Source organism: Wolffia australiana, chromosome 1 (genome assembly GCF_029677425.1).
Source record: "Wolffia australiana isolate 7733 chromosome 1, ASM2967742v1".
Lineage (NCBI taxonomy): Eukaryota > Viridiplantae > Streptophyta > Magnoliopsida > Alismatales > Araceae > Wolffia > Wolffia australiana.
The window spans coordinates 20,372,036-20,395,406 of NC_135835.1; the positions used below are offsets into that span (position 1 = coordinate 20,372,036).

At 38.4% G+C, this 23,371-nt stretch overlaps 1 protein-coding gene across 1 annotated transcript; it reads right to left on the minus strand.

Annotated features, from left to right (window-relative positions):
* Positions 1 to 1,271: 1,271 nt before the first annotated feature.
* Positions 1,272 to 6,319, minus strand: LOC144710070 (epoxide hydrolase 3-like). The gene is made up of 4 exons (XM_078583734.1): positions 5,999 to 6,319; positions 2,295 to 2,477; positions 1,912 to 2,144; positions 1,272 to 1,740 (listed from the first exon to the last, which is right to left on the minus strand). Exons 1-4 carry the CDS (start codon positions 6,284 to 6,286, stop codon positions 1,494 to 1,496), a joined length of 951 nt encoding a protein of 316 aa, XP_078439860.1. The 5' UTR covers positions 6,287 to 6,319; the 3' UTR covers positions 1,272 to 1,493.
* Between the last annotated feature and the right edge of the window lie 17,052 nt (positions 6,320 to 23,371).

The following is a 23,371-nucleotide window of genomic DNA, read 5'->3' on the forward strand; positions in this document are numbered from 1 at the left end:
ATGAACGGCTCGACTCGTCTTGCTCTAGGATCCAAGAAATCACAGATGCCATTTGTGCTCAGGTTCGTCATTTCATGATCTTATTGATGCCGTTATGATTCCGTTACGCGCCTTCCGCTGCGTGGAATCATTGTCTTCATCCATGTCAAGGCCTCTAGATCAAAACACTAACTCTCTAAGCCTTTAAATTTAAATTTAGGATTTTGGAGGGCAAGGATTACTTGAGATCTAGCCTTTTCTCCATATACCTTCCTTCTCATATTTGAAAATGGACTTTCCCAATTCAAAATATGTGTTAGTTCCACCTTTTTGCCTTTATTTGATCAGATTCTGAAAGAGGGCTTAAATTGGGTTTGAAGAATGGGCTTCTTGTGTATTGGGCCTATTTTTATGGTCTGGGACATGACTAAGATTTCTTGTTCTGTTTATGAGAAGCAACTTGGGCTTCTCTTTTATTCCCATTTGCATCCAAAATTCACCATTTTATTCACCTAAGTCTTATATTTCAAATAAAACTCAAAGAAGACAACAGAAATCTATTTTAATCTAAGGACTCAAGTGGGTTGAGGTAAAATGAAGTTTTAGAAGTCATAATAGGCCTTGACGGCCATTTCGAAAATAATAGTTCCCTAATCTTTTGAAACAATAGGACAATTTGTTGCCATGAATGGATGGATGGGTTATGGTTTAAGAACTATTGGTTCTTCCCTTCTGTAGCTTTTGACAAAACATATGATAAAGTGTGGAGGTTACCCCTTTGCTGATAATCAAAGTGATAAGTTATGTAGTTGATAAATTTACTGGACTACATTCCAAAATTCTGATAGTTCCATCATACAACAATAAGAAGCAGAATGAACATCAGGGTGAACATACAGAAGACATGAGCATTCAATAGATGCATTTTATTCCATGAATGGACCTAAAATAGACCTGAGTGCATCACAAATGCTTGATACTAGAGATATCTTGATAGGGACTTAGGAGACAAGTCTTTTACAATTTACAAGTGAATCCCAAATTTTAAAGGCAATGGGATGCCAAAGAGATATCCAAAGTGTGTCCCAAAGACTTGACCCCTATTTATAGACAAGAGATAGACTTGAGCCTCTCAAGTCTAATTCCAAGTATGCCCATCATATAAATAGAATCAATTTTCCTTCCACATAAAGGTAACCTTTTAATATTATAAGCCCACAATTTTTAATTAAGCGAGTGACTTGAATTAGGATTAAACAACAACCTGATGATTCGCAATATGGATTTCCATATAGAAAAAATCACACCTAGCATCTTCACCAAGCTTTCTTGTACTAACTACAGATATGTATGCCATATGTACTGACAAGATGGAGAGAGATAGAGCCAGCTATCTTTTCTTCCTTTGCAACAAGCTCGGGCCAAGCCTCTTATTCAGCAGGGAACTTAAGACGATTAACAGATTAAAAAAAGGAGAAACGCAGAAGCGCCTCACAAGATCAAGTAGCCTTTCATCAGAACTTCTGTAGGAAGCTAATAATGTGATCATTGATCTCCTCAGGCTTTTCCTCGTTGATGAAGTGGCCTACTTCCTTCATCACCACCACCTCTTCCAGTAAGGGAACGAACCTCTTGAACCCACCCTTCTGTATGTAGTCTTGGACCCCTGGACTGTGGTATGTCAAGTCAAGATCGCCGACGATGAACTTGGTGGGCACTTTGATCTGTGCTCCTGCCCATGGCGCTGTCAGCTCCCAGTTCCTAACCCAAAAACAAAGAAAATCACAGAAAATTCCAAAATTCTAGAATACCTGACTATAAAATACAAAGTGATAATTGATAATAAAATCATTGTGAATCTTGATTGATGAAGGTAACTAGGTAAGAGAAGGAACTCATGACGGATCGTTTAGTAGTACTTCGGCTATTCACCTGTCCATAGAACGGTAGTAGTTTAACGCCGGAGTGAACCCCGTCTTCTCAAATCTGCTAGCGTAATAACGGATGTCCTCCTCTGTCAGCCATGGAGGAAGATGGACTTGTTCGCCCGGAGTTATGTCCAAGTACGAAATAAAAAGCGGAGCAGGCTCCCGGTACGAGAAGAACCTCTTGAAAAGAGATTCCTCTCCGTGCTTGGCAAACAGCGCCTCCGCCGCGCCGGAATCCTGGAGAATTATTCTCATCATGTCATCGAAAAAAAAAAATTTATATGTCAACAAACTTGACAAAGTTTTTTCAACAGGCATACAATTATGAACTTAAACACTAAACCAGAACGCCAGCATAAATAAGAAGAAGTTTAATTTTCTACGAACCTGGAACCTCACGATGTAGTAATCTTGGCCGAAAGTAGCGCGCAAGGATTGAAGCGGTCTCCCTTTGGAACTGCGCGGAGAGAAGGCCACGCTCATGTTCACCAGCGCCCTCACTTTGTCTGGTCTGAAGAGGGAAAGTTGCCACGCTATCGAAGCCCCCCAGTCGTGTCCCACGACAAACACCTGTAAAAAAAAAAGTTGCTTAAGCGTTCGCCACTGTTGATGATGCGACCTCTCGTCGGGATTATAGCACGGTATGTCCCAAACTTTTTAAAAAATCTGAGATATAACCTAAACTTTTTTTTTGGCACGGTATATCCCAAACTCTCTAAGTCGACGCCGACATATCCCAGTGATGACGTGGAATACATCGTGGCTGCCAAGTGGATTTCCGGCCAGATTTTGACCTGGCGGAATCCACCTGGCACCCACGATGGATTCCACGTCATAACGAGGATTCCACTGCCAGGTGTTTTCCGATAAGAGAGAGAGAGGCATTCTAGAGGGAGAGATAAGGAGAGAGAGAGAGGCATTCTAGAGAGAGAAAGAGAGGCGTTGTAGAGAGAGAGAGAGAAAGGGAGAGAAAGTTTGCGTTATACTCTCTCTCTCTCTCTCTCTCTCTCTTTCATAGCCTGATTTCGGACAGAACGCTGCCAAGGCCCTCCGCGCCCTCGTTGAACACCGAGTCTGGGGGGGTCATACATGACCTGATTACGACGATTTCCCCCGTCTCAACCTCCTCCCAAGCATTCCAAACGTGGAAGCAGAAGCACCCGGGAACGTCAACCCAATTCAGCTTGGACGCATCCTCCGTGTAATGAGGGAGAATCCCGAATCTTGAGACCTTCGTCTTGTTGAATACGACAGGGGACCCGCAGCGGGACCATCTCTTTCAGTTCAAAAACGATCTGCTGGGTAGACATCTTCCCCTCAAGCGAGAACCAGAAATAACGGAGGTAGGGTTTGCAGACGACATCGTATCCGAGGAAGAAGAGCTCCGTGGTGACTAGGTCGAGCTTGGGTTGAGCGATCATGGGCCGACGCCATGGACGCCATGGCCGCTTCATCTCCCTTTTTCTCTCTCTAGAATGCCTCTCTCTCTCCTTCTCTCTCTCTCTAGAATGCCTCTCTCTCTCTCCTTCTCTCTCTCTCTCTCTAGAATGCCTCTCTCTCTCTCTCTTATCGAAAAACACCTGGCAGTGGAATCCCCGTTATGACGTGGAATCCATCATGGTTGCCAGGTGGATTCCGCCAGGTCAAATCTGGCCGGAAATCCACCTGGCAGCCACAATGGATTCCACGTCATCACCGGGATATGTCGGCGTCGACTTAGAGAGTTTGGGATATACCGTGTCAAAAAAAAAGTTTAGGTTATATCTCAGATTTTTTAAAAAGTTTGGGACATACCGTGCTATTTACCCCCTCTCGTCCCAGTCAGTCGTCCTAACCTGGATGACGACGATGGCGATGACGGCTGTTTCTATGTAAACTTCTCTTCATTTTTATAACATATTCTAATATGTGATCATATCTAACTGTTTCTTTCAGCTCTGCACCGGGCCGGGCCAAGACCGACAAGAGGGATCGTGGCCCAACGGGCCACAATATTAAGAAAATGACAAGGAACGATGACATTTTTTGCGTGGGAATGATGATGACTACGGTGACAATGATGGGTTTGTATGAAGATTATCATTATCGCCTGCAGGCACTATGTATATTCTTTCATCATCCGTCCTCCTTCCATCAATTAATGACCTTGGAACGGGAACATAATGAAAGCCTTTGCGCCTTCGTGAATTATATGAAATTTACAACTGTCTTCCCTCAATTTCTTCATTGTTACGTCCAGCCCTTGGAGGGAAGGAACAATATAGCAGACTCTGTGATGGGTAACTGATTGAAATGCAGGGTACGCCCTGTTCATCCTTTCCATCTGTTTCAGGATCCATAGCAATTTGCACGGTACAGTTTGCTAACACCTGTTACCCATTTCGTCCCTTACTGTCATCCATTCCGTCCTTTACACCATCTATTCCGTTCCTTAATCCATTTTGTCCCGTTCCTGCCGTCTTGTTCCATGTTCCATCATACGTTCCGTCATCCTATTCCGTACTCTGTGTACGACTGACTAGTGATTGCACGTCCGATAGCCGTCCGATATCCAATGTCGGATAACAGATATCCGATATCTGGTAGAAATATTGGGGTTTCTGATGTCAGATATCAGATATCACATGGATATCAAATATCCCTTTGACATCGGATATCATGACAGAGAGCAGGGCTTTGGACTTTGTACTAGATATTGAATCTGATATCCAATATCAAAATCTGATACCCAAATATCAGATATAAGAATTCATATCGAAAAGTGGTATCCGGATAACAATTTAAAATACAGGACATAGTGTCCCAAATGGAAAAAAATATAAAATTTAAATTATATTATAAATATCTGGGGTCAATAAATTATTGTAGAAATTCTTGTGCTCAGCCAGATACCAAAGCTAATAATTAGATGGGCTAATAATGTGCAGGTGAGAGCAATCTGACCCCTTTTGTACTAGGCCAGGCTAAATGCGATATTATAAGTGAAATATAAGACTCACAATAGCATATATGACTCACAATAGGTCAGTTACATATCATAAATCACTAAGAATATATTTTGAATTCATATATAGTATATCAAAAAAATCTATATCCGACGATATCAAAAAATTCTATAAAATATATTTCCCTATCTTCCTCTCTTATGACCATGACTATGGAGATGAATATGAAAGGAATGATGATGATGACAATGCAAATGAATGTAAAGACAACTATTACGATGACCATGACCATGGACGTGAAGATAAAGACAACGATGAAGATGACGACAATGATGATGGCGGTGACGATGGCGATGAAGATAAAGACTACGACGAGGATGAAGATGACTATGGAGATGGAGGTAAAGGCGACTACGATGACGAAAAATATCATGGAGATGAAGGTAAATACTACGATGATGATGACGATGAACATGGAGATGAAGATAAATAATAAGATGACGATGAGTATGGAGATGAAGGTAAAGACAACTATGACGATGACGATGAACAAGGAGATGAAAGAAAAGACAACTATGACGATGACGCTGAACATGGAGATGAAGGTAAATACTACAATGACAATGACGATGACCATGAAGATAAAGACACGGATAACGATGACGATGACCATGGAGATGATGACAAAGATTATGATGACGATGACCATGGAGATGATGACAAAGATTATGATGACGATGACCATGGAGATGATGACAAAGACTACGATGACGATGACCATGGAGATGACGACAAAGATTATGATGACGATGACCATGGAGATGACGACAAAGACTACGATGACAATGACCATGGAGATGAAGGCAAAGATCATGATGACGATGACACTGATCATAGAGATGAAGGTAAAAACAAGGACGACGATAAAGATAAAGACAAGTATGATGATGACGATGACCATGGAGATGAAGGCAAAGACTACGATGATGATGACCATGGAGATGAAGGTAAATACTACAATGACGATGACTATGGAGACGAAGGTAAAGAGTACGATGACGATGACGATGAATATGAAGGTAAAAACAAGGATAATGATGACGATAAGGGGAAAGGGAAAGGACGACGAAACTAAGAGTATCGCACCTGGTCCTGGCCCAAGACGTCGATGAGGGCGACGAGGTCGCCGACGATGTGGAAGATGGAGTACTCCGCCGGCGACTGGGGCGCGTCGGTCTCGCCATAGCCGCGAAGGTCCGGAGCCACGGCGCGGTAGCCTGCGGCCGCGAGGGCCGTGATCTGGTGGCGCCACGAGTACCACAGCTCGGGAAAGCCGTGGACCAAGAGCACAACTGGGCCTTCTCCCTTCTCCGCGATGTGCATGTTTATGCCGTTCACCTCCACTCTCCTGTGCGTTATCCCCTCCACCGCCATCTCTACGTCTTTGGTAGAAGATGCTACAGGGGACGACGTTTATAACGACCTGTAGCTTCGAAGATATCGACGATACTCCCACCTACTATCCGTCCGTGGTCAAATGGAACTTCGCTTCGTAGGCTACTAGTCTCCGCAGCGCTGGCCACACGCGATAATGGGTATCAAAGTTGGAATTGAGTTATTTCGTTATTCGGCATCGTTTGGTCCCCGTAAGTATCAATTTTGGAGTTAGTGATCTCGTCTACTTCCAGTGGAAGGAAGAGACAGTAATGGGTCTCCGCAGGAAGATTTTCGATCGAATGCATGATAGATCCTTGAGATCTCATGAAATTCTTAGAGCTCATGGATTAAGTGGAGTAGAGAGAAACTAAAGAAAAAATATGAAACAAGAAAGCTTACACGACTCCTTGGCTTCTTGAAGACTGTATAATCTTCAATAGAGCATAGTTTCATATTTATGGAATTCCTTAAACCCAAAAATTAATGGACATAGCAAGTAAATTGACGTCAAAAAAGTGCATGTGCCCTTTTGAGAGAGAAATTCTAGCAGCCTGCACAAGAAAAGAAAAAACACAACATCAACTTTGTCTGTATCTAAACCCATGAGAAGAAGAAACACAAAATATATGGCAACGCGTTATCCGTCTCCCTTGCCTCCTTATTTCTACAGGTAAGTACTCATTCCAGATGTCAAAGGGAGGTGACTTGGCCTAGACTGCTATTTGGAAAACAATCAAATGAACTTTTCATTGTACATAAATGAGTTTTTATTATTATATAGAAATGAATTACTGATAAGATTCTATTCAACAAAATTAAGGACGGTTTATCAAGTTTGATTTGAGAAACACAATAAACCAATGCTTCAATTAGAGTAATTTTATTTGGTTTAAAGGTGTGAGTGTTGACTTGTTCAACACTAATATTCTAGAAGCTTCCGGAATGATTTAGAGAACTGCATAATTTTCTAGAATCTTGTAGATGATTCTCGAACCTTCAAGATACTTCCAAAGCCTTCTATATGCTTCTAGAATCTTATGCAGTCCTCTAGACTATTCTAGAAGCTAATGGATCATACTATAAACTTGTGGGTCTTTTTAGATGTTCTAGAAAGGTGTGGAAATCTTCTAGAGAGGGAGGTCTCTAGAAGCTTTCAAGGAGCTATATAAAATGAGGTGCCTGCCTCATATTGATGAATAAGTGCGGGATAATTCTGGAGAGCATCCTAGTGTGTATCTTTGTGAGAAATTTTATAGGGTTCAAGCTAAGCTAACTTGAGTTGGAGAAGAGCTGGGGACAAAATTACATCTTGCAAAGAGGCTTTTGTGAGGAGGTGCACCAAGTGTGTATCTTGTTGGTTAGTCCCTTTTGTGAACTTGTTCTCTTTTCTCGTTTTCTACTTGCTGTTTTGGACGTCTATTGTGAACATTGATCATCCCATTCAAGAAGGTTGTTTGTCTTGAATCAGTGTGTGGCTTTTTTTTACTCTTGTTGGATTATTGAGCTTGGTTGGATACCTATTTTAGGCTCCATTAAGTCAAGATCCTCAACAGAAGGAGATTCAGTAAGTGAAATAATGAAGAGAGCCTGAATAAGCCTTGGCGAGAAACGACATAAAACATTGATAAATAAAAGGCAAGAAAGATATTAGGATGTTTTCCCATTTATTCATGTTTGAAAAGTTGAAAATACAAATGTCAACTTGAACTATCTGATTCTATATTGATAGAAACAAAATTAACTTTAAATATGTAATAATAGTTGGGAAATTTTCTAGATTGATATTGTTTCATTGAAGAAGTGATCCAGATAACATAACCGAAAAATTGACTCCCATGTATCAGTGCATTTCAAAGGTTGATAGAGTCAAATTTTGTTTGAGGAAATCCTAATATTCTACTTTTAGAGAAAAGTTTGAAGTATATTTAAATAATCTAAGTTTGAATCATATAAAATGAAATACATATGGTTAGCAAATTCATGAAAATACATTTAAAGGAGTTTTAAATGCTTTCAAAAGCTTGTACTAAGAAAAACGTCAAGACAATGTCAATTAGAAGTTTGCTAATCTTACATCATGTGATATCTTGTGATATATTTTCTTCCCAATTTTTTCCCCTCTTGGATGAAACTTATCTAATGGATATGCAATGTGCAAACAAACCATAAGTGGTGTTCGCTTACACATTGTCACACATTATAATGATGTGCTAGATCAACAAATCCTTTATCTAATCATCATCCTATGATATACACTATCATACTTTTGAATTTAAAGTCATGTTACTCAAAAATAGAAAAAAATTATGTAAATATAGTTTTAATACAAACATAGTGATTTATTTTCTGAAATTTATGTAACTAAAAAAAACTATATAATTTCAAGGAAGTGCAACATTTTTTAATATAACCTTTAAATGTTTCCATTTGTAATAGAAAAATAACTCGGGTACACATAATTAATACAATCGCTGACTTCTAGTCTTTCACTAATACCTTATAATTATATTATCATCGATCTCACTTAATAGCAAAAAAATCATGTATAATTCTAAACATTTGAGATTTGTGGAAAAAATGCTTATTCGTGACTTTAAGTCTTTGCCTATTATCTTGTATTTATATTTTTATTGATCTCAGTAAAGAACAAAAATATCACGCATAATACAAAACATGTGAGATTTGTGGACAGAATTCTTATGTTTTTGTAGACAAGTTTTGAACATAAAAACATACAACTTATAAGTTATAGTTTGATTCATGGAGTAGAATACATGCACTAAACAAATCTGGCCATCAATCCTATCATAAAATTATGATTGCTGATGAACTCAAATTTTGGGGTATTAATGTGTCTTTTATAATTTACTTAAACAATAAAATTATTGGAACTTTGACTCTAAAAATGATTAGATAGTGATGAGCAAGGGTTTTCTCTTCATGGAAAGATGACTATTGAATTAATGACTTTTAAAATACTGATTAGGGGATGAGAAGAGATATACTATAAAATCATAAATATGGTAATATGATAGGGTAATAAAAATATATATGCAATATTTAATGTATATAAATGTTTACAAAAAATGGAATCAGTGGGTATGGTGGATGATTATGACGTGTAATATAAGTTAGATAGAATCGACGGGTGTTGATAGATGAACATGGATGTATGTATGTGGATGTATAGATGTTGATGGGTGGGTATGGATGGATGTAAATATGTGATCGATGGCTATTGAGAAGAATAAGACACCATAACTGCAAGGAACTCACTGTATATCATTATATTCTGTTAAAATCAAGGGGATTTTCATTAGTCAGAAAGCCACTCCACTTCTCTTTCTCCTTCAATTTTAAAACAATGATTTCCCCCCATAAATCTTGATGGATCATGAAATCACTTTCTTTCACTCGGCCTACTTAAGTAGGGGTAATTACAAGATAATTTTTACATGGATAGAAGGATACATTTTTAAATAAAAGTGAACGAAAATATTCCCTCAAAATTTTACTCAACAACTCTTTTTGGATCGTTATATATCACTTTCAGAAGTTGGATCATCCAACGCTTTTATATTGTCTATATCCTCCTTGATCCACACATTGGATTGGCAGCCTGATATGATTGTCAGTGAATTCCTTGGATTTACAAAAAATTACACTTTAATTTATGTGTTTAATATTCTCTATTTGTCCTCATTTCAACACTTCAAGATCCATGTGTTAATCCACCTCATAGGATTATTATAAAATTTATCCTCATTTTCTATCGAAGACCATTTCCCTTCGACCAGGCGAAAGCACCTTCTCAACCTTCAAAATTCCCGTTTATGGTGATTTAAATCGTTAGATTTTGTGGTTGTGACAAGTGCCATATTTATAATCATTAAAAGTTGGATTTATTAACATTTAAAATTTAGAATTTATTGTGATGGCATTTGTCCGTCGTGTCCATCACGTCCATCACAGTTAATGTAAATAAAATGTCTTTTAGTGATATCATTTGTCACTGCGCATTAAAAAAACTGAATCAGCTCGTAATTGATCCATTATGGTATCATGAATGTAATGTCATGATGGCACATTTTCAAAAATTTTATCACAACTAATCATTGTTGACCCTGAATGGTTCTTCATTATCCGATTGACTAAAATAAACCTGGTAAAATTCATAGTATCCCTTAAATAATTCAAGAGAAATATATTCTAATTCATAAAAATCTTTTAAAAATAGATTCCAATTCCAACTTCAAAAATATTATTTCTCAAGATATGATGTCAGAAAATTTCAATATTATACATTCAGACTTTAAAAATTTAGTTACAAATATGATGCCTGACATTTCCAAAAAAACACATAAATTGAGAAAATAATATTGTTATACTAGGTATAGATTTCATTACTTTAATATTTATAACATGCATATGTGATTATTTTATTTATGGTAAAAAATCATGATATTAATCTGATAATTAGGATGTTGTCGAGGACCTTCTCATTATGGGGTTCATATACTTTTTCCTAATATCCTTAAAATTCTTTTTGGCATCCATATTCAATTAGCCCATATAATAATACACATAATGATATAAACCGCTTTCAAAACTCTACCTTTGTAAGAGAAAAGTTGATCAAAAACAGAAATGAGAAATCCTACATAAAATATATTTACAGCATTAGAAACTCTTAAAATAAATGATTACCTCATGATAATAAAGGTTTATCTCCATATTTAATGCATTTTAAAATGTTTGATTAGATGATGAGATGAGAACGAGATAATGAACGACATATATACGTAATAATTAATCCATAAATGATTTAAAAAACAGAATAAGGGAATACTGTGAATAATGGTGTCATGTGATATGTGTTCGATGCGGATGAATTTCTATGATGGATGCTAAGAAGAACATTACTTGTAAATATAATGAACTCAGTTTATATCATTATATTCTGTCAGGATCATGGCCATTTAATGTAGCATGAGAGCCTTGATAAACTTAAATTTGGTGTGTTATTTTGTCATTGATTTTTGAGTTAATCAATAAAAAATTATAAACCGTTGATCAAAAAATAATGTGTCTTTCTAGTGATGAGCAAGGGTCATCTCCACAGTGAATGGATATTAGGGTCTAAATACTCTTTAAATGATGATTCAAGGGGTATGAAAGGAGATAGGTATAAAATAGGGGACTGTGATGTGATGAATCCAAGGTGGTGAGAAGGTGATAGTTATTATATTATAAGGATGATGTGAATAATAATATGATGAATAGGTAGGAGGACGTGAAATGAGATAGATGAAGATGTGGAGTGATGATGGATGTATAAGATGAATAAGAAGACGAAATGAGTGAATGAATGTCGATGAGGGGATAAAGGCATCTTCCTGATGCAGATAAGCCTCCCCATTTCTATGTTGATCCTCTAAAAGCACTCAAAACACCAAGAACACACTTGACGAACCTTCAAAACTTCACTTTCTTTCAATCTGTCTCTCTAGGAGGAAGTGAGATTAAAGATATTTTTTATAAAAAATCAAAGTTCCATTGAAAGATCCAACCATATGGATTCAAAGAGGTGCAAAAATGGAAGCTTAGATCAAAATTTCAGCACAAAACTCCTTCTCGATTGTCAGATAATGCGATTTGAATTTGTATCATTCTCAGCACTCTGATTTTCTCTCTTCTCCAATTTCAAAAAAGTCAAAGAGCCATTAAATAATTCCAAAAAATAGATATTAATTCATAAAAATGGTAGAAATATATGTTTTGAATCTAAAAAAGGATATATCTTTGAATATAATGCCCAGAATTCAGTAAAATATATTCCAACTCAAAAAAAGTATGTCCTTTCAGAATTTGATGTCAAAAAAATCATTGACAGAACTTAAAAAATTCATAAAAATCAAAATATCATTTTAAAATTTCATTTAATCATTTTTGGCATGGTAACCTACACATATAATCAATTAAATGCAAATAAACATGTAAATATAGTTTTATTAATCAGCTAAAATGAGTGTAACAACACTCTTTTGGCTTATTACTTCAATCAGTGATTGGGATTATGAAAATTTAATGGATATCATTTGATTTCATGCTGCCTAACAACGTGAGAGAAATTCTAAGATGACTTTCACATGTATACGAGTGATTTATTTATGGACTAGAGGGTATGCCTTTATAGAGAAGAGAGAGACTAACATGCCCCCAAAATTAAGACAAAATTCCTAAATTAGTAAATATCACATTCTGAAGTTGGATCATTCTCAGTCATTATAATTTTCTCACTCATTATTGATCCATATGTGGGATCTCCATCATGCTGATAAAATACACATACTCACAAAATATTACTCACTAATTTCCACATTGAGTACCAATATGAGTTGTCTCTGCCAAATTCTCTGAAATGTGCGCTAGGTAATTGCAGATATTTTATTTTGGCAAATAAAAAATACAATGTGTCTAGACTTATTGATGTTTTGATGACACATTTGATGAAATTTTCTCCTCAGACATGTCCTTATTTTCTTGTCTCATTTGTTATAATTTTCATTATCAATTTTATTACTACTAAAACGTGACCAATGCTCCCATCACATCTATTCCAAATAAAATGGCTACTTTTCTTGCCTACATGTGTCATTGAACATAAAAAAATGATTCTTTGTGGTGGGACCACAAAGAATCATGAAATCAACTGCCATAATGGCAACTGATAATTGGAAAATTTCAATGATTTTTTTGCAATTAATCAAGTCAGAGGGTGACATGAGGCAGAATACAAAGGATAGATCGTGGATGTTCATTAAATTTATTTGTATCAATCCTTGAATGGTAACATACATCAACGTCAATCAGGTTTACTCATGTCAGGGTTACATATGCGGTCCTTTGACCTGAGACACAAATGACATCTAGTGCATGGACGGCTATATTTTGACTAAGATGTATGATTTTCTAATCATGAGTTTAAAAATTTTATTAACTCAAATATATCAAGAAGTATGCAAAGGTGGTTGAGTTTTAGAGATGGGATCATCCACCCTCGGCATAAGACGGGATTGACTTGAAGAAGTGAATGGATTAGATCCCTGGAAAGGGTAGTCAAGATATTGAAGAAGGTATTCTCTAATAATCGTCATTACACATCAGTATTAATCGAATGATGGATTAGGGTTTGATCACTAACATATCCAAAGTCATGTAGGAGTTTTGCACAGATGAATGACTATACATATACAATTGATGATGGTAATGGCTCCATGAGAGTGTTCAAATACTATTATGTATTTTCTAGAGCATGAAGTGTAGGTTGGCACCCCATAGGCAGCAAAATTAACCTATGGATTGGGTAAAATTAATCCTTCATTAATAAAACTGTATGTCAATAGTTAATAAATTTCTGGAAAGTAAATGTGGTTGAGATGTTAAAGTTAATATCTGGACTGATACATGAGCCTAGATGTTCACAGCCATAAGATCTATGGACATTTATATATATACTTAAATTATAAAGATTTCTATGAAAACTCCTTAAATAAGTGTGAGCAATGGGGTCACCCAGTTTAGATGCCCATGACAACTAGATCTGCTAGACATTCAAGGAGTGGATAATAAGAAGAGGATATCTGATGCAAAATGGCAAAATGGGATTGAACATCCATTCCAGCGTCAATTGGGCAAGCGAAATGTAGATGGGAACCGATGCTGATGCAATGTTAAATCAACAAGAAGTATTGAGCCGGCGTCGATAGACACTGGCGACCAATAAATCACAGTGAGGGGGTCTTAGGTATGCAACAAGGTGATAAGCCTAAAAATGATGTGTAAATATGTCGTTGATTGGGCGTTTAGACTTATACAATAAAATTTATAAATGCCCTTAATCACTAAATACAGGGTATAGAGAAAGCAAGGGGTCAAACCACAGGGAGGCAACAAGCAAGAATTTTTATCCAATTTTTAATTAATTAATTCAAGAATGAATTAATTTTGCAATGAATAAACCTTAATTATATTTAATTATGTTTTTAATTAATCAAAATTAAGTAAAAACTTAATTTTGCTTTTAAATATCTTCGTTCAAAACACTCAAGAGATTTCAATTTTAATTATCAGATCAGATTTAATTCGACTTATTAAATTCCCAATTATTATAAAATTTTAAGACAATTTTTATGAATTAAAATTGCGAGTTAATATTCAAGAATGGATTTTTGAAATTGGACTTCAAGATGGATGAATTTGCGAATGAAATTTTATATTTAGGTTTTTTATATATTGAATTGAATTTCCAAACAATCAATTTTGAAATATAGAGAGATAAAATAGATAAATTAACATAGAGAGAGAAAGTGAAGAATTTGGGGAAAACATGAAATCCGACACTAATTAAAAAATCTAAAAATGCATAATTGTTCCAAATCTATTTAAAACTAAATATTAAAAACTAGATCTCAAATCAGACTCAAATTATAATGCTAATTTCTTTCAAAACAATTTCTAGGGCATGTACATTTTGCCCATGCCAAGGGGTTTTAGAATCTCTCAAGAAGAAGTTCAAAATACAAATTAGAAACTTACAAATTTGAATGCAGAATCAAGATTTGTCGACTTCCAAAGCAACTCATGTGTCCTTCCTGGCCAAATCCTTGGGGAGAACTTCAAAAAGTGAATTTCGCCAGACCTCTATTTAAACATCCAATTGTCTAAACTGTAGAAGGGGAAAAGACAAACATGCCCTCAAAATTTCAGCTCAATCGGATGGCTAGATCTCAAGATATCGCCGTTTTATTGAGGATTAATCGTAGCCGTTGGAATAATTTTATCTCTCCTCCAAGAAGCTAGGAAATGGCATCTTCTGATTGGTTGCCACATTTTTTTCTCGTTTTCCCCTTTCTTGGATCGTGTTCTGACACGTCGTTGTCCGCGTCTGCAGCGCGCAATCATTGGAGAATGATCGTTGTGTTTAAAAGGCTAGAAAGGCTCCACGTCACCCCGTCAGCGTTGCTTTAAAATAAAAAAAAATAAAAATGGTGAGCTTACCGCTATTTTATTATACACGCGAATCGATTGCCGTATGCATTTAATGCATGCTGCAAAACGATGCTGTGTGTATAACATCGGCTGTCTTTTTTCTTAAATTCACGTGGAATCGATTACCGTGAGCATTTAATGCACGCGGCAACTCTATTTCGCGTACGAGGAATAAATATATAAATTCGGAATCGATTCCCATATCATTGATTATGCAAAAAAAAGACAAATTTACCTTTTTACTTTTCTCGCCGACCGCGTCATTCACTTCTTTCGAGCCAATGATTGCTCATTACAGCATTGCGCATTGCGATGCCATAATGAGCTAATAATGCTCTTCTTATTATTATTAATAAAAATGCATCCACTTATTCGCCCGAATTTCGGGCAAATGACGTGGATGCCACATGATATATTTATAAATATATTAAAAATGCTTTTTTAAAACGCCAAATAAATCATATATGTATTCTTTAAATTCGTAAAATCATTTCTTGGCTAAATATTGATCAAAAAATAATTAAAAAATATGGAAAAATTCCAGAAAAATAGGAAAATCCTTACCAACCTTAAGCCAAGTATTCTAAGCCCTGCAAAAAACATTTATTCAATGCAAAAAGGTCAATTACCATGTAAAAAGGTACTAAAAATTCAAAATAATAATAAAATCAAGGTGTAAGTTATTTATCTTCATTTGTATATGATAACATGCAAATATGGTCATTAAAACACATAAATATAATGTAAAATTCATCAATTAAACATGTTTATTTTCAAGTTATCACAAGATTCCCAATGACCGAGACGTCGTGTTGAAGACCGACAATTTGAACATGGCTACTGGCGCTAGAACGCACACCCTCAACAATCCAACCAAGGGGATATCAACACGACTCCTATCTCTTAAGACGTCAATCCTTCCTATCATATCCTAACCCTATTATTGGAGACGCGCTCGGGAGGCATTGAGGGAAGTAATGAAAGCATAAATAGGTAGAGGTGTGAGCGTACCTGGATAGACATGGCCCATGGGGAGTCGGCGTGGGACCCACCGGTGTTGTGGATAGTGGGCTGTGCGGCACGACCAAGATTGTAGTGGTAGTAGTGATAGTGGCGGGGGCGTGGCCAAGATGACGGGTGAGGGGGGCTGCAACCAGTGAACACATGGCGGAAGCTACAGTGGATGCAATCATCCGCTAATGCAGGCGGGGGCAGTGAGTTGTGTGAGTGCAGATGGCGGCTAGTGTGAGTGCGGATGGCAGCCTCGCAGGTGCGACGACGGTATTAGCAGCTGCAACGGTGGCAGCGACGGCGGGTGAAGGCGACAGTGGCAGCCAGTATTAGGGTTTCAAACAAGATACCATTTTTCCAGTGGCATTTTTGTAAATAACTCAAAATTTAAATATACAACAAAAATAAAATAAACAAGTTTTTTCTCCTTTTTCCCTTCTCTAACTCAAGGAGGGGTGCCCCCCCCCCCCCCCCCCCCCCATGGGGATGTCATATGGGAGTCCCTCTGAGGGAAGGCGATAGGTGCCCACTAAATGTCCTCTAGACAAAAACAAGGCCCATACATACAAACACATAGGCCTACATGCATGGCATTCAAAACTAGAAAGAAGTGATAAAAACATGTCGAAGATAACATCAACCTCGGGGGCCAGTTGACTAGGCTGAATACTTGAAGGCCGGGTCTTTCCTTCAGCCCATGCTCCACGAGCTAGCTGAGACCTGTCTTCGGTGCTAGATGGTCCCCATCAAGATCCATTGTCACGTCAATGGAGTGGATACATCTAGAGGTCATGCACATGAGCAGCTTCAAAAAATGTTCATAGGGAACAAGTCATGGGTGGAGTTAGTTCCCCACAAAGTTATGTCATCATACATGGTTCTATTTAACAGTTCTACATTTATTTACACCTTCCTCTACATGAAAATGAATTTTCAAGCAATAAATGTAAGCCCCAACAACCCACATCTTTTACCTTTGATTATCTATCTTCCAAAGAATAAATTTTTTTGTCAAATTAATCTGTTAATTGAAAAGATGATCATGTCTGATTCAATTAGAATGACTTTTCACATCTTGTCCTTGATTTGTGTATATTTATTCTATCAGAACCAAAGGTTTTATCCATCATTCTCACTTATAGCCAGTACATGGAAAAATACAAATAATAGTTGGTTTGATATACTCCATGAAATTATTATCAAAATGAAATTTCAATTCATGCATCCTCTTCTTGATCCAACTTTGACTATTATTACATATATTTGGAATATAGATATAGTAGCCAGGTATCTTCAAATAATATATATATATATATATACATTAAAAGTTTCCCTATTTTCTTCCTAATAAATTATGACATATATTCATTATTATATTCTACTTCATTAGGCCCCTTTTATATTTGAACCCACTTAAAATATTTTCAAATACCATTTAACCAAATTTATATAACCTAATATAAGCTGAATATACTTGGATTTACTTCATCTGAATGTTATCTCCTAATCCCATCCAAATTTATCACTATACTTATTCATCAGGTTATATATATAGATATCTATTAAAATTCTTACCCCCTTATCATCCTATTGTGTTGATATCATTTTTTAATTTTTATTTTTATTTTTGATAGTTTTAAGTAACTGGGTATCAGATCTTAATACCCAAACCTGACATGTAAGTTATAACAGAATACTCTCCCTCTTCAATAGTTAATAGACAATTTATATTGTTGACTGCCAAAGCTCTCCCTCCATCTCCATTTTTTCTCATCTACTCTCTATTGCTCCCGTTCTTTGTTGGATTCCCTACCCTGCACTTTCCGGCAACTCTTCAGGGATCAGCGGTACATCAAGAAGGTCAAGATGTCAAAAATGGTATCAGAGTTTGTAACAAATGACTTCTTTATTTGCCTCAATGGGCTTGGGCCTACTTGAATCCAACAAAGGAAGACAATTTTTTAAGCTTTTAAGCTTAGGTAATCTGATCTTTTAAGCTTTTTGGGCGAGCTCATGGATGGAGCCTTAAGCCCTAAGTGTTTGGTTTATTGGTTATTCCAATGACTTCTGATTTGCCCATACTACCTTTGGTTTGTGTCATTTCTTTGGCTGAGTATGTCAATGATGTTTTTAAAATTTTGAACACTTACCCGATGGCCCTCTAAATCCATATAACCCTCTTCATGAGGGCTGGCTGGAAGCTGATGTTCTCATTGAGGGTCTGCTCCTAAATACCATTTATCCCACTCTAGGCCATCATCTCCTATGAATACCATCTAGCAAGGATTTATGGGATAGAGTGCATCAAATGCACTCTAAACGCGATGAAAAATCACATATTACCTTTCTGGTGATGAAATTTATCGACTATGATTCTACCATGGAGTCTATCTAAAATGAATTAGACTACTATTCACCCATTAATAATTTGATTATGAGGAGCAAGCCCATGTGTTGAAAGACAGTCCAAGAATTTATTGCAAGACACAACTCACAATGCGATAACTAGAAGACCATGATATTGAAGAAGGATACTACTCCCATTTATGATGAAGATTTCTAGATGGCTCTGCCTGATGAGAGCTCACCGTAACAACTATTACTTTTGGCTCCCAATCCATTCGCTTGAATCCAACACCTCCCAAGGCCTAGACAAGCTCGACAACTCGGACCGACTAAAATGACTCCAAGGCCAACCTTTGGAGCTCCTACAACTAGAAACCAATGCATGTTATGGAAACCTGTTAGAAGATTCATGGGAAACCCCAACTAGGCCAGAGAAAAGCCTTTGTCAGCCAAAATAGAGAAGGGATAGTACGGCTGGTTGTTCAATATGCAGGCATTATTCTCAAATCAGTAGCTGCTGGCACTTCATCTGTCCAAGGGAGCTCTACTACACCACCGGTAAATGAAAAACCCTCCGTTGTGTCAATTGTGGATGCGGATAAATTACTTCAGGGTATAAAACATATTTGACAACTTTTGACTGCGATATCCATTGCCACAACTTCTGAAGCTTTATATGGTAACTCCTCTACTTACATTACCGCCTCACTTTTCAAAAATGTAGGGCACAAACATGATCAGGAGCCTCCACTCATAAAATGAACTAATCAACTTACAAATCCTATCGCCTTCACCAGCATCGACTACACATCTGATGTGACTAATGGTGACAAGTGGATCTTGGATTCAGGCACCACAGATCACATGACACCCCAACAGAAGTTTTTTGTTCAATATAACCCTTTCTCATAGGATAAAATAATCCTTGCAACTCATGGAAACTTAGTTCTAATTGCTGGCATTGGTACCATTATTATCGTTAGAATCCGGAAGTTTGGAAAAATACCACATGTGTCTCATCTATCTTCTAACCTCATTTATCTAAGTTGATTAAGAAAGTCCATCACACACGACTTACTAATCATTAAGACTTGTTGTCTTCTTCTAAACAAAAGCACAATATGGTAGAAGAGAGACAAGAATTTTACTATCTCATGGATTGACAGCATGCACAAGAGTAGAACCTTGTCTTGAAAACTCTCCACAACACTCATACCTGCCCACACAAGGCAATGTTTAACACATCAACATTTGGGCCACCCCTTCCCTACCTTGGGACTTATATTTCCTCAATTAGCTCATTCAATAGATAGACTCACAAAAAACTACATCTAAATCTCTGGCCATGATCGTGAATATATTAGAGAAGGTGTTCTCCAATTATCCCTTTTACGCATCAGTACTAACCAAATGATGAATTAGGGTTTGACTATTGACCACACCCTAAGTCATACAGGAGTCTCACGCTGATGAAGGATTATATATTTACGGAAACAAATGATGGACAAGGTTCCATAAGAGAGTTCAAACACTACTCTATATCTTCTAGAGCATGAGGTGTAGCTTGGCACCCCAAGGGCTGGAATTTAATCATGGCGAGGACGCCAACATCTCATCGACGAACGCGTCACTACGGTCAACCGGAGTCAACATGCATGCTTTGAACCACAGTCAACCAGAGTCAACCGAAGTCAACTTGCCACGGTCAATAAGAGTCAACCCTAAAGCCGACGCGCCACAACCGCCAACTTGCACGTCTCCACCCGTGCACGCCTCTACACGCGTCATGACACGACGCCGAAGGCAGATCCACAACTGCCCTTTGGCGTGACACGGCGCACGTCTTTATTTTCTCGTCTTTACTTTCTCGTCAATTTCTCTTTCCTCCAAGGCCTATATAAATGCCATTGTTTTCAAGAAACTCTTAGGCAATCATAATTCAAGAATCGAGTTTTTGTTTAACTCTTCTTGGAGGATTGCCCAGCCTCCCTTATCCTCGACCTTCAAACCCTATCCTCCGCCGTCGTCGCCGCCGCCGCCACCTCCGCCGTTGCCGCCGTCGCGCTGCCGGTCACCGCCTCTTCCCTCTCTTCCATTTCTTTCTCCCTCTTCCCTCTCTTCCATTTCCCTCTCTCTCTCTCGTTCTCGCCCTCAAGGGTCGCCCCAGACCTCCCTTGTGGTCGCCCTACCAGGCCGCCGTCCTTGGCCGTTCTAGGCCGCCCCCATGACCACCCCTTGGCCGCACTCCCAGGCCAACCAGGGGTCGCCCATCCAGGTCGCCCAAGGGCCGCCCTCTCAGGCCACCCAAGGGCGCCCTAGGCCGCCCCCTTTGCCGCTCTCACAGGCCGCCCAGGGGCCGCCCCAGCCAGACCGCCAAGCCCGCCCTAGGGCCGCCCCCCCAGGGCCGCCCCAGGCCACCCCGTGACCGCCCCTTGGCCACCCTCCTTGGCCGCCCAAGGCCGCCCTTGGTCGCACTCCCAGGCCGCCCAGGGGCCGCCACCCAGGTCGTCCAAGGGCCGCCCTCTCATGCCACCCAAGGGCGCCCTAGGCCGCCCCCTTGGCCGCCCTCACAGGCCGCCCAGGGGCCGCCCCAGCCGGGCCGATCAGGTCTGCCCAGGGCTGCCCCTGCCAGGTCCGCCCAAGGCCGCCCAGGGCCGCCCCTACCAGGGCTGCCAGACGCACGTCCTAAGCCGTCGTCCAGGGCGTCCCAGGCCGACAGTCGTCGTCGCACGCGCGGGGTGTTCGCCCACGCTTGACTTTGCGACCACGACATCTGCACTCAACCAGGGCCGTTCAACGCCCAGAACGCCCAGCATCGTCCTCGTCCAGTGGGCCCCTAACGCCCGGATTCGCCCAGCTCCGTCACGATAAGAATTTCCCGCAACCTCTTCACGCACTACGGTGCCAAGGTACGCCTGAACTCTTTCGTGTCGAAGTGTTCTTCGTTCAGTATTTTCTCGCGAAGTTTCCACCGCCATCAGAATTAGATTTGGTTTGAATTTTCTACTTCTCCCTCTGTCTCGAGTGTTTCCTCGCGATGCGAATTCGGGTATTGATTTCGATGCTTAGGCATCGTCGCGGTGGGGGAAGACAATACTCCCGCCCTCGAAAGGGTCAAAGCTGCACCACCAGATTTTCATCGGTTTTAAATCCGAATGCGGCCGTGAATTTCTGTGGATTGTTTTATCCCTCACACACCCATCCTACCCTTAGCCCGTACATCCTGTCGTCCCGCCCTTCCTCGCCTACCCCGTAGTCGTCCTACGTCACTTAACCAATCGACAGGGTTGAATCGATCCTCTATTAATTAATCTATATGTTGATATTCCTAATAAATAAGATTGGTCAATAAATATTATTGGATCTTAAAATTATTAACTAGAATGATATATGGGCCTAGAGGATCACATGAATAAGACTAAATGGATGTTGGATGATATATTTTATTTTGAGGGGTTTTTTGTGAAAATATTAATAAGTATAATTGAAGGGGGGACCGACTTTAGGATCCCAAGAAAGCCAGATCTGGGTGGTCCCCCTTTTTTTATTTATCTACATTCTATGCTCATTCCACAATTCATTTTGATGGTGAGAAGAATTACAAGATCTTCAAGGAGTGGAGAACAGGTAGAGGAAATTCAACAACCTTCTAGTTACGTGGATACGACTGGAGGCCGAGCAATTGATCGGCCTAAAGAAACTCTCCTAGGAAGTGAGCCATGTGTAGAAAAAGTTCCCCAAAAGGTACTCAATGTATTACATGTTTTATAGATCATTTATGAAATGACCTAAAGCTTCCACTGATGAAAATAAGTTTTCATGCATCAAAACTATTGCCCCACAACCCAACATATGGGCTAGATTTCTCCATGAGATCGTAGAGCTGATACATTGAGCTTGTGGGCTAAAAAGATAATTTTTAGTTTTGGGCTTCAAACGAGAGGTTGGAGGGGCTTGGATCCATTTACTAGCCTCTCAACTTACCCCCTAAAGTGAAAAAAATCAAACCAAGGAACTATCAACAAGAAAGAGGATGAAAGGACTATTAGAGATATTAGGAAAACATATAAAATATGTAAGTAATCATGCCCCAAATATAACTATTCTCCTTTTATTTATCCCTCCTAAATCAAATTAATTACTGCTCTATTTTTTATTTCTATCTCTTTCTCTATGTTTTTAAGCCATTTTACCTCTACAAACCCATATAGTATCTTTAGTTTACATTTCTAAAATAATTCCATCATTTTCCCTCTCAAATTGAGAAGCATGATATTGATTTCACACAAAGTGTACTCCAAATCACAAGACAAATGCATGTGGGATGCACCTGTTGGTCGTTAACTTAGACACTCTCTGTCAAGGCTAGCAGAGCACACACCTACACAACCTGGTCCAATGCCAATTGCCTGATGATCCAATGGTATGGGCATGTGATATCTACTGTCTTCAATGTAATTTGTTGATATGTTATTTAATTAAAATATCAATTAAGTTAATATAAATATTATTAAATAGTACACATGCTATAATGTATTGACTTTAAAAAAATATCAATCAATATTTATAAAATAATATTCTAAAACTCAAAAAATATATCTATCCCTTTTTAATACTCTTATTCTATTTTCAAATGCACAAAATTTCATAAATAAATTCCTACCTCCAAGTGAT

Coding starts and splice junctions, on each gene's coding strand:
- LOC144710070 (XM_078583734.1), bottom strand. CDS start 6,286: ATGGCGGTGGAGGGGATAACGCACAGGAGAGTGGAGGTGAACGGCATA. Junction 2,478..5,998: donor ACGTCTTGGGCCAGGACCAG/GTGCGATACTCT, acceptor TTTTTTTTACAG/GTGTTTGTCGTGGGACACGA. Junction 1,741..1,911: donor TACTACCGTTCTATGGACAG/GTGAATAGCCGA, acceptor TTTTTGGGTTAG/GAACTGGGAGCTGACAGCGC.